The 12,498-nt window shown below is 37.9% G+C and overlaps 1 protein-coding gene across 1 annotated transcript; it reads right to left on the bottom strand.

Annotated features, from left to right (window-relative positions):
* Positions 1 to 5,819: 5,819 nt before the first annotated feature.
* Positions 5,820 to 11,527, bottom strand: LOC118853719 (olfactory receptor 508-like). The gene is made up of 3 exons (XM_036763904.1): positions 11,492 to 11,527; positions 7,985 to 7,986; positions 5,820 to 6,774 (listed from the first exon to the last, which is right to left on the bottom strand). The coding sequence occupies exon 3, from the start codon at positions 6,756 to 6,758 to the stop codon at positions 5,820 to 5,822; it is 939 nt and encodes a 312-aa protein (XP_036619799.1). The 5' UTR covers positions 6,759 to 6,774; positions 7,985 to 7,986; positions 11,492 to 11,527.
* Positions 11,528 to 12,498: the final 971 nt, after the last annotated feature.

Raw genomic sequence — 12,498 nt, forward strand, 5'->3', positions numbered from 1 at the left:
CTTATGAAGGAGAAAGAGAAAGTGGGATTAGCAGTATCAGATTTCAATTCATTCTATGAAGTTGTTTTCATCAGATTATACTATAAAGTGATGATTTCCCAAATTTTGTCATGCTGGCTAAACAGGAGAAAAGGTAAAACAACAGCACAGAACTGGCAATGCAGAATTAGAATTAAAGTTAAATGTTAAACTAGTACTTGAAAAAATGAGATTTACCACATATTGGAAAAGGTACTCATTTTTGAATAGTGCATCATTTTAGCCAGAAGGACTAATAGACTTTTAGGTTGAACTAAGAGAAGTATAGAATCAGAAATTAGGAAGGTGACAGGAGCAAACCAAAGAAGAGAGAGTAAAGGCAATGGCTTGCCTGAGGTCTCCCAAATTCCCTCCCAAACAACTTTAGAATAAAGCCTAAAATGAATTCTGCAGTGGCAGAATCAACAAAAGGTCAGGGTGAAAAAATTTTCCAGCCCAAGAAAACTTAGAAGGTTGGAAGGAAAGTTTATCTAACTGAGGTAAGAGTGGAGTGCACAACTCACTTTAAAAAAAATAAAACAGAACAAAACTTAGGAAAGATGTGGACTTCACCAGTGCAGGCCTTAACATGGCAGGCCAGCAGCAATTTTTACTGCCAACAGATTCAGCAGCAGTGGCTTCTGGAGCTCTCATCCCACAGATGACAGAGGTTCAGGCAACTGATCAACAGTTAATTACGAGGGACCTTTTTCTGGCACTCGAAGCAAGACTCTGTTTTATTGCTCATTCACAGTAACAAATCACAGTCCCAGGGCAAGCAGGAACACTGCTAGGAGGAGGCCCTTGATTACAGTTCTAAGGCAAAAAAAGGTTCTCGTGGTCACTTACAAACCAGAGCACAGCCAGGAGAGTTGTGATTAAACATCTCCTCGTATCTTACCACCTTGAAAAACCAAAACATATAGATATTCTCACCTAACCAACAACCTCCAAAAACAACACCACAGAAAAGCTGAAGCTTAGCATGGTTCTCCCTCCACCCAGGAAGCAGAGCTCAATTTTAAAATAAAGTTAAAATTCAAAAAACTGCCTGGAAAATGAGAAAACAGCAAGAAAGGAAGGTGACCAAAAAAAGTTCCTTTGGAGGATGTATTGGTTATTCAACCAAGTGCCCTTGAAGAGTTTGGCCTTTGTTTCCTCCATTAAATTAGTTGTCTTTGGTGGCATCCTTGCATCAAGGGAAAGCCTAATTTACATAGGTCTGAGTGACATGTTTGTGACATCAGAGGCTTTTAGACCACATGGGTTTGTTGCATTTTTGTGATCATTTTAGGTCACATGGGTGAGTTGCATGTGTGATTCACCTTTGACCCGGAACAAGACATATAAAACCAGAAGTTGGCTTTCTTTTGTCGGACCTCTGAGCTGCAGCATAGTGATGCGTGTCTCTGGGCCAGCCATTGTCAAGCTCCTGGCTGAACCCAGATGTTGGTAACTATGACTTCTACTTGGTCTGCTTACAAATGTATGTTTGTAATTTGTTTGTATTTGTTCTGAAGTTCAGGGTGCTGGATTTTTCCCCCAAACTATGTGAATGATATTTACATGCTGGATTAAAGTAAGAATGCTAACCCCTTAACGTTGCTTTCCTTAGTAAAGCAGATCAAAAGATCCTGGGCTTGCAGCATTCTGTGAACTGGTTGTTGTTGGTTTTACACCCCCACAGCAGCTGCTAGCCAACTTTTTATGACAGAGGAATAGAAGATCAAAATATTAACTCAGAAGAAAAGGAAACCAAAGCAGATATATTCAGAAACACAAATAAAAATGTGGATAACTCTCAGGTTCTTTTTAGAACTCCTGGAAGGGCTTAAAGGGGATTTGAAAAACCAAATAAGAAAAGTAGACAAAAAATTGGAAAAAGAAATGAGAGTAATGTAAGAAAATTATGAAAAAGAGAGTCAACAGCTTGGTAAACCCTAACCCTAAACCTAACCCTGGGGTTAGGTAATTTGGTAAAAATTACCAAAGAAAATAAAACTGAAAAATGTAATAGGCCAAATGGTAAAAGAGGCACAAAAATCCACTGAAGTGGAATCCACTGAAGGATTAAGTACACTGAAGTGTACTTTTTTTAAAAATTAATTAATTTATTTACTTTTAGTTTACCACTCACGGTTCTACATAGTTTTGAGTTCCAGATTTTCTCCCTCCCTCCCCCCTCCCTCCCCAAGACGGCATGGAATCTCATATAACTATCATGTATAACTTCACATTGAATTAATTTATGCACTAGTCAAGTTGTGGAGAAGAATTTTGACCTATGGAGTGAATCATGAGAAAGAAGAAACAGAACCAAAAAAAAAAAACAACCCAAAAACAAAAACAAAAGAGAAGCAAAAAAGGCGAGCATGTAGTGCGCCTCAATCTGTATTCAAACTTCACAGTTCTTTCTCTGGATGAAGATAGCATTCTCCATCGTGAGTGCCCTGGAGTTGTCCTTGCACCTTAGGTTGCTGAGAAGAGCGTAGTATGTCAGGGTTGGTCCTCACAGAATCCATATATCTGTGGCTGTGCACAACGTTCTCCTGGCTCTACTCCGCTCACTCAGCATTATGTCGTGTAGGTTTTTCCAGGTTGTTACGAAGTCTGCATCATCCCCATTTCTTATGGCACAATAGTATTCCATCACCTTCATATACCACAGCTTGTTCAGCCATTCCCCAATTGATGGGCATCCCTTTGATTTCCAATTCTTGGCTACCACAAAAAGAGCCACTATAAATATCCTTGTACATATGGGTCCTTTTCCCGCTGTGTGATTTCTTTGGGATACAACCCTAGAAGTGGTAACACTGAAGTGTACTTAAAAGTACAATTGAAGAAATGGGAAAAGAAGTACAAAAATTCACTGAAGAGAAAAACTCATTAAAAATTAGAACAGGCCAAATGAAATAGGAGGTACAAAAGTTCACTGAAGAAAATAATTCTTTAAAAATTAGAATTGGGCAAATGGAAGCTAATAACTTCATTATACATTAAGAAATAATAATCAAATTTTTACAATGAAAACTAGAAGAAAATATTAATTAGGAGGAGCAGTGAGGAAACAGAAACTATTTCTCTTTGCAAATGATAGGATGGTATACCTGGAGGATCCTTGAGAATCAACTAAAACAATATTTTAAATACATAACAACTTTGGCGGGATTGCAGGATATAAAATAAATTAAAGTAAATCATCAGCATTTCTATGTACTACCACCAGAGTTCAGCAGCATGAGATAGAAAAAGGAATTCCATTTAAAATAACTGTAGACAATATAAGATACTTGGGAGTCTACTTGTCAAGACAAACACAGGAACTATACAAACACAATTATTAAACACTTCTCATACAAATAAAGTCATATGTAAATAAGTGGAAAAAAACATTAACTGCTCATAGGTAGACAAAGGCACTATAAAAATGGCAATTCTAGATGAATTAATATACTTAGTGATATACTTAAGATATAATAGGATATACAATATGATAATAATGTGATGTATTCCATGTTCTTCAGATTTTCTTGTAATATCTCCCTTTACATGTAGGTCATATATCTATTTTGACCTTATCTTGGCAAATGTTGAAACGCATTGGTCTATGCTCAGGTCTTTTCCATCCCCACAGCAGCTGTCTATGGTTGGGTTCTTTCTCCTTTGCTTGCTCAGTTTTTTTTGTTTTGTTCTTTTTATTTTTAGCAGCTTGTTGTTGCAATCTAGTCCTGGGGTCTGGGGGATGGTGCCTCTGGCCTCAGGTCCTTTTCGTTCTTATTTTCTGAGCTTTGTCTTGGGACCAACCTCAGTACTCTTTTCACCCTTCAAGTCACAATTAGGGCTCCCAGCCATACTATACTGGAAATGCTATTGCTCCCTGAGAACTCTCCAGTGGCTAAAACCTTCAGTTCTTCCCTCTGGCCTGGAACTGAAACCAAGAATGCAACCCTCCTGTAAGTGCCCACAGACAGCAGCATCCCCACACCACTGTTTCAGCACTCACTGAGGGTGTGGTGGTTCCTTCTCCCCTTCAGGAGCAGCCAGGGGACCTTGTCTAGGCAGCACAGCTGGGCCTGGCATTCCTCTGCAATAGAGGGTCCTTCAGTATTCCCCTGCTGAGATGTCTGCCCCCCCACATACTGTTTGTGAGGTGAGAATTCCTGTGGTTGAGACTGAGGCTACCTCCCAAACAAGCTGCCACAAGGGTATTTTGTTTGTTGTTTCAGAGGAGACAGCCTGGAAGTGTTTGCACTTTTCTCTGCCTGAACCTGCATCCATGGAGTCTTTCCTCATGTCTTCTTCAGTTGTTCTCCACTTCTCTGCCCCAACTCTTCTTTACTTTTGCCCCTCTGTGTTCACCATGAGGTACTATTTTGTCTTGTTTGTGGGGGAAATCTGGAGAGCTTGGAATTTTCTGACCTACTCCACCATCTTCCCAGAATTCCCCACCCCCCAAGGAAATCAAAATTTTTTTGTTAAAAAGGCAAAAATTGCTTTACATATAATTGAAAAAACATAAAAGATTATTTTTAAAAATTAGTAAAATGATGATTCTATTGGATTCTGCCTTGATAAGACCAGATATGGAATAACATGTTCAATCCTGGCCTCATTTTAGATTGAAAATCTATGGAACATCTAAAGGATAACCAAGCTGGTGGTCAGTTAACAAGGATTTTAAATGTTTATTATGTGTCAGGCACTACAATATAACTTGGTATACAAAAAAAGCAAAAGAAACCCATTTCCTGTCATTCAAGAGATTACATTCCATTGAGGGAGACACCATATAAATAACCAGGCACATACAAATTACAGAAAATGGAAGGTCATCTTAGAGAGGAAGCTACTATTAGCTAGAGAGGAAAGGCTCCTTGGAGAAGGTGGGATTTGAGTGGTCTTGAGGAAAGTGCAGAAAACTAAGCAGTAGAAGAAGGGAAGCAAATCATTTTAGGCCTATGAGACAGCCACTGTAAAGACACTGAGGGAGTGTCATATATGGGGAAAGGCAAACAGTCCAGTGTAACTAGATTGGTTGGATATATGGATGGGAAGAAAATGTGAGGAATAGAAGGACAGTGAAAGGAGAAATTGTGGAGATTTTTATTTTTTAATGATTATTGATACCTTTTCTTTTTTCGGGTGTATTACTCCACAAAGGTGGTTGCTGATAAAAGGAAATTCCCCGCATACATCAAAACATTTACACCAATTTTGTAGTAGTAAAAAGTGAAAACAAAACAGATGCCCAGTGATTGAGTAATGGCCACATGAATTGTGCCACATGAAGGTAACTGAATACTATGGTGCTGCAAAAAATAACAAATGTGACTAACACAGAATATGATTTACATGGTCTGATACAGAGTGAAGATAGCAGAGCCAATAAAGTAACACACAATGACTATAAGAATGTAAAAACAACAATCCCCCATACAGCAACAGAAAATGTGTGTTGCCATAGTCCAAAAAATAATCATGTACTCAAAGAAGAGCACTGAGGAGATATATCTGCCTACTCCTTTGCAGAGGTGGGAGGTCCACTTTTATGGAGCATTGTTTGTATTTTCAGACCTATCCAAACAACATATAAATTCACAACTTTAACCATCAAAATAAAAATATACCATTTCTAAGGCACATTTACTGGTATCATTTTATCCTAACAATTACATCAATAGAATATTAATTCCTTATGGGCAAAGATAGTTTTATTTTTGTCCTTGCATCCCCAAAACTTACGGCAGTGCCTGAGACTTAGTATGGACTTGATAAATACTTGTTATATTGAGTGGAAGTCATGAAAAAGGATGTCTCCCACTCATCAGTTTTCTCAGGGCCCCTTTTACTTCATTGTTCCTAAGACTGTAGATCAAGGGATTCAACATGGGGATCATTACTATGTAGAAAACAGACATGACTTTATTCACATCTGTTGTGTAGCTAGACTTGGGCATCACATAAATGAATGTTGTGGTCCCATAGAACAGAGTGACTGCTGTTAGGTGGGAGGTGCAAGTTGAGAAAGCTTTAGATCTCCCTTCAGAGGACTTTATCTTCAGGACAGAGAAGAGGATGTACACATAAGAAATTATGATAATTAACAAGGTGGTCATCATTATTGACCCAGAAGAGGCAGCAGGAAGAATTTCAGCAAGATTATCTTGGGAGTAGGAAAGCTTCAAAAGTGGTAAATAATCACAGAAAAAATGATTAATCTCATTGGGTCCACAGAAGGACCGAGTCAATAAACAACCAGTAAAGATCCAAGCATTTGTACAACTACCCAAGTAGGATATGATGAGCAACTGAGTGCAAACCCTAGTAGACATGATGGTGGAGTAGAGTAGGGGGCTACAGATGGCCATATACCGATCATAGGCCATCACACCCAGCAGGAAGCACTCAGTGGTCCCAAAGATGGCTCCACAGAACATTTGGGCCACGCAGCCTCCAAAAGGGATTATAGTTTTGTCTACAAGGAAGTTCTTGAGCATAACGGGTGTTACAGATGAGGAATATGCAGAATCCACAAAAGCCAAGTGACTAAGGAAAAGGTACATTGGAGTGTGAAGTTGGGAGCTATTTCTGGTCAATATAATTATGCTAAAGTTACCAAATAAAGTGACAACATAGACACCCAGAACCATCACAAAGAGGATGACACAAAGGACTGGATCATCTGTTAGCCCCAAAATAATGAATTCAGTCACAGCAGTGCAGTTATTGCCAGACATTTCTTGGAAATAGTTCCTACTAGAGAGAAGAAAAGGAGATTAAAATAGCATATGGAACTGAGTTTTTTGTATGTCTACTGATGTGTTCAGGAAACATTCACTGGCCACCTCCTACATGTCCATCCTACCATCCTACTCCAATACTTTGCTCTTATGCACCTTGGCAGGGTGCCAATAATGAAGCAGAGATGAACAAATTTGGTTTCCTCCTAATTCTCCCCCATGAATCAAATGTGTAAATGCTGTTCTGCCAACTAGCCATCATTATCAATCCATTTCAAAGAAACTGAGTCTGCTTTGTGACTCCTCAGTTTTCACAGGACCACTCTCCATTTCTGAGGATGTTATCTACCTCATATTTATTGACTATAAGAAAAGTTCTGGTTTCCAAGATAACCCTTGTGCCCTAAATTCCAAAAAGAAGACAAATGAGGAATCTGGTTTCTAAGACTTCTCATTTTACTTTGTTCCTAGAACAGTGTGTTACTACAAAGGGCTAACATTGGCCTAGATATTATCAGCCTGAAGACTATGGGGAATTTCCCATGGCAACCTCTACTCTTTCTAGATAAAATCATAGAAAGCACTTGCTCAACCTGCTATAACCATATGCTGTTTACTTATTGCTTCTTTCAATTGCAGAATAGCTGAGCAAATTCTGCTATAGGAAAGTAGTTGCAAATTATTGTGATTTAAGAAATGATGAATAACACTGCTTTGCAAGTAGTCCAGAACAAAACACTTTCATTAACTGATGCAGGGTGAACTCAGTAGAATGAAAAGAACAATTTATGTGATGATCACAATAATCATGAGAGTGGAAACAACTTTGAAAGACCTGAGAACTTGAACCAAAATCATGACAAATCCTGGCTTCAAAAGACTGATGAGGAAATAGTACCTACCACTTCTTGGCAGTGAGTTGATGGGCTTGAGAAGATTAAGATTCATGATGTATCATTTCTTTATTTGTCCTATTTACAATTAATCTATTTTGTCCTATAACTGCTTGGGTCCTGTAATTACCTAAGTCATGGTTCTTTATCTCTGAAATTATTTCAGAATTCACCTAGCCTGTAATGGGTTAATTTTAGAAAGCCAGCTCCCTTGCTAATAACTTATCTATTTTTGCCTCAAGCAATTTAACTGCCTTTTGGTAATATGTGGGAAAACAAAGCAGTACTGGTCTAATGTCTCTACACCACCAAGCTATATATTTCAAGGACGCCTGGTTTCCTGTCCAAAAGTCTGAGCCACAGTATCATGCCTGTACCCCTCAAAATGAGCATTTCTTACTCTCAGGAGAGAAGGACAGTCATTGCTAGACCCTATTACCAACCTTCCAACCAATCATGTTGCTTGTTCCCTTTACCTCAGCTCTGTAACCAACTAGGTTGGCTTTAATTCCATGATGCCATCTCCTCTGTTCTGTTCTTTGTTCTGACCTCCCAAAAATCTTGCTTGGGGTTGTTGGCAGTAGTGGAGGCAATCGTGCCCCTGCTAATAAATGTTATGTTGCTCAGAGAGTGTCCTCAGTTTACTTTTTGTTCAATTTCAAATTCAACAGACTAGAGATATAGAATGAGAAAAGCATTTTTAAATGTGGCTGATTTGTTGATTTGTTTTCCTTGACTATACATATGTCTCACAAAAGAAAGCTTTCTCATATATGCATATATATACACATATACACACACACATATACATATATATATGAACACATATATGTATGTGCCATATATATATGCCATATATAACGTATAAGGGATATAAATATATATATATACACACATATATATGTAATATTGTTTTAAAAGGCCAAACCACCTTGATAATATTTGCATTTGTTGATTGTTGTTAAGTTTTAAATAAAAAATTATCTTAAATATTACTTTTTCCTGGAATTATCTTATTACTCCCAAGAGTAAACTCATATTTCTTCTCTCCTAAATCCAGTAAGAAAAAATGTGAAATACTGAGATACTGTTCAACAGAGAAAGCACCTGATTATAACTCTAATTTATGGCTATGTGATCCAGCTCTTTGTGACCACAAGAAAAAAGAAGAATGCCTAAACTAAAACATATTTGGAGACTACCGAGTCAATTTTTAATCACCTCCTGTTTCACCCTTCCCTCTCAGTAGAGGACTTTGCATGCTACTTTTTAAATAAAGAAAGTCTGTCCCTGTGAGATCTCTTTTCTTTCCTCTTCTACAATTCAATATTTCTCATATCATGCCCTATGGTCTTTGCAACAGTCTCTGAAAAAGTCATAGTCCATCTTTTCTCCATTGATTCCATCTCTCCTATTTCAAACCTAAGCTGTACCCTTGAACAACATCTTATCCATGGGCTTCTTCCCTTCTTCCTACAAATGGGTTCAGATCTGTGCAATCCTTTAAAACGTTTCATTTCACCCTGCCATCCTTTTAAGTTGTCAAACTATATCTCTTCTCTTTCCGAATCACCTCTCAGGAAAACAAAACATCTACCTTCGCTGTGTACACTTCCTCTGCTACTGTTCACTTTTTAATCCATTATAGTATGGTTTCTGAATCCATTACTTCACTGAATCTATTCTCTAAAAAGTTACCAATAATTTCTTATTTGCCAAATCATAATATTTTCATGACCTTCATTTAAATTTTAAGAGTATAAGGAAGTAGAGGGGTGTCTGCTCCAAACACGTGAAGACTTGCCCTGGCAGAATGGGTGGATGAGAACAATTTGTTCCAGTGGCTATGTAGGCAGCCAAGGCAGGTGCTGTGAAGTACATACTTCTTGGTCAGACTTGGAAGATGCCAAGGTCATCCACTTAATCCAGGACCATCAACGGTTGTCCTGACTCTTTTTCTTGCCACTGGACTTTGATGACTCTGGAAGACAGTGAGGCTGACAACTTTGTGCAACTCTGCCTCATTTAAATCCAATTCACACAGAAGTCATGACATCACCCTATGATCTAGCTGGTCCTCTTTGAAAATGAATAATGAACAATATTAGCACCAAAGAAAGTGGCTGAAAAACAATAGGTGCTTAATAAATACTTATTAATTGATTGATTCTTGGCTTCTATCCAGAACAGGACAAGGCGGAAGACCTACTCTTCATGGACACTTTCTCCTCATGAGCTTTTATGACACCAGTTCTCCCAATACTAGTATTCTTTCTACCTTTCTAACCTATTCTTTTCAACATCCTTTGCCAAATCATGATCCCCATAAAGTCTTCTATTTGTAAATGTGACCCTATCTCTGTCCTAGGCCTTCTTTTTTTCTATACATTCTCAATGAACTCATTACCTTCAACTGCCATTAACTTTTCCATTCATATAAATCCCAGATTTATACCTCTAACCTTGAACTCCAATCTACACATCACCAATAGTTGAACATTTTTACCTAACTGTCCCAAAACCATTTCAAACTTAACAAGTCCAAAAGAGAATTCATCCTCAATTCTTCAACCTAAAACCACTTATTCCTATAATTTCCTATTTCTGTTTGGGCCCCTCCTTCCAGGCACCCTCAGTTACAATCCTGGAATTAATCTCTACTCCTCTCTCTATCTTCCCTTTCTCAACACGTTAACCACCAAACATTTCCACTCCTACATCCACAATATATATGACATCCCCTCTCATATACAATCACGTAGCCAACACCCTAACTCTTCTCATCTCATTTAGATTATCGGAAAAGCCTCTTAATTAGAAGCCCTGTCTCTTTCTCTAGCTCTAAATTATGCTCTCACAACCTACAAAACACATTGATAACCATGTCAATTGTCTACACAAGCCTTGAAAAGATCCCTTATTGCCTTGAAGACAAAATAATAATTCTTCCCTTTGATATTTAGAGTGATGCTCAAACTGAAAGCAGCCTCCCTCTTCAGATTTATTTCACTTTACTATCAGGCTTGTAGTCTATATTCCAGCCAAACTAGCCTACTGTCTGTTGCCTAAACTCAGAATGCAATCTTTCTGTCTGTCCCTCTGCATAGTTCATCTTCCATGCTCCAAATGCCCTACCTCACCTCTGCTTTTTAGAGCCTCAAGCTTCCTTTGTGGCTCAGCTAGTGGGTCATCATCTGTAGGAAGCCTACTTCTAAAACTTAACTTGTCCCTTCTCAACTTAACTTGAATTTACGTATCTGTGTAAATATTTTACCCCTTTCTCTCCAATAGAATGTAAGTTCCCTGAGATGGAGAACTGTTTTGCATTTTTTCTTTCTATCCCCAGGGCCTTGGACAAGGCTCCATGCATAGTGGGCAGAGAAAAATATCAGTTGAATGGAAGGCACATTCTCATTTTTTGAAAACCCCAAGTAGTATTCATATTGGTAACATAATCATAATAATCATATAACAAGACTGTTAATAACTACAGCAATTTAAATTCCATAAATTACATTCCTCCAGCAATTTTAGAGGAAAATATTGTTATCCTCATTTTATTGAGGAGGAAACTGAGGATCACAAAGGTTCAATTACTTACCAACAATCACAGATAGAGCTAGTAAATCAGATCTGGGATTAAAATCCAGCTCTCCTGACTTCGTCTGCTTCTCTTTCGACTACAACAATCAACAAATACATCACTGAAATTCATCTCTCAAAGTCTCAATCTGAGAAGTATGAGAAAAAGTAATACATAAAACAAATGTACCCATGTATACACATAGATCTTTACCTAAGGTGTACTTACCTAAGCAAGTTCTATCAGGTACTTACTGTTTGTAGTGGTGTTTCCAGATACGTGATATGACCAGTGGTAGACTTTACTAATGTGGTATAACAATGCTCCATAAATATAGCTTACTTCCAAAACTTTCACTTTATAAGGCATTACAAGGGACCAGAAACATGAAGATCCAAATCAGGAACTAATATTATTGAGAGAAAGAGAGACAGAGAGAGAGAGAGAGAGAGAGAGAGAGAGAGAGAGAGAGAGAGAGAGGTAAAATTGAAACCAACATGAAGTCTCTCATGGCAAGAGTAATATGCATAGTTCTCTGAAATGAGGGATAAATCAAAATTTCAATCTAAGTATTTTTATAGCAAATCCAAGAACAGCTGTAGTACCTATTGTTGCAAGAAGATGACATCTATAGATTCCAAAGTATTACCTTTGCATGGCAGCACCGTATTTATATTAGCATTTGGGATAAAACCCCTTGAGCACCCTAACAACAACTATAACCTACATAATTAAAATGTCATTTGCAATCCACTGGGATGGAGAAAATTAATAACATAGAGGTATGTTGTCTGAGATTTTCTCTAAGTCCTTAGGGGCTTTCATTTATTTTTTTTCTTTGCCTGTGTTTATGCAGGATTTTTAAAAGATGAAAAACAAGATTGAATAGCAACATAGCCAAACTAATAAGTATTATCTGCCTTTGAAGCTCTTAACCATTGTTTTGGGATTAACACATGACAATTGGGACTGTGGTGTTCTTCACTAAGTACGAAAAGTGGTCCACATCACCTCACCTCATCCATTTTGGTCAGCCCACAAACAATACTGATTACACATATGCATAACTGAGGCTGAAAAGACCATGTATGAAACTCAGCTTAGTAGAAACTGCAGATTCTGGCACAGAGGTACTCTTTACAGTGAGGAGAATTGGCTGTAGATAAAGGGAAGTCTCCTGATGAAAAATTTCCCTGGAAATTTCAAATATCCTGATAAAAAATTTCCCTGGAAATTTCAAATGTCCCGATAAAAATTTCCC

The sequence above is a fragment of the Trichosurus vulpecula genome, chromosome 6 (genome assembly GCF_011100635.1).
Source record: "Trichosurus vulpecula isolate mTriVul1 chromosome 6, mTriVul1.pri, whole genome shotgun sequence".
In the NCBI taxonomy this organism is placed as follows: Eukaryota; Metazoa; Chordata; class Mammalia; order Diprotodontia; family Phalangeridae; genus Trichosurus; species Trichosurus vulpecula.

Coding starts and splice junctions, on each gene's coding strand:
- LOC118853719 (XM_036763904.1), bottom strand. CDS start 6,758: ATGTCTGGCAATAACTGCACTGCTGTGACTGAATTCATTATTTTGGGG.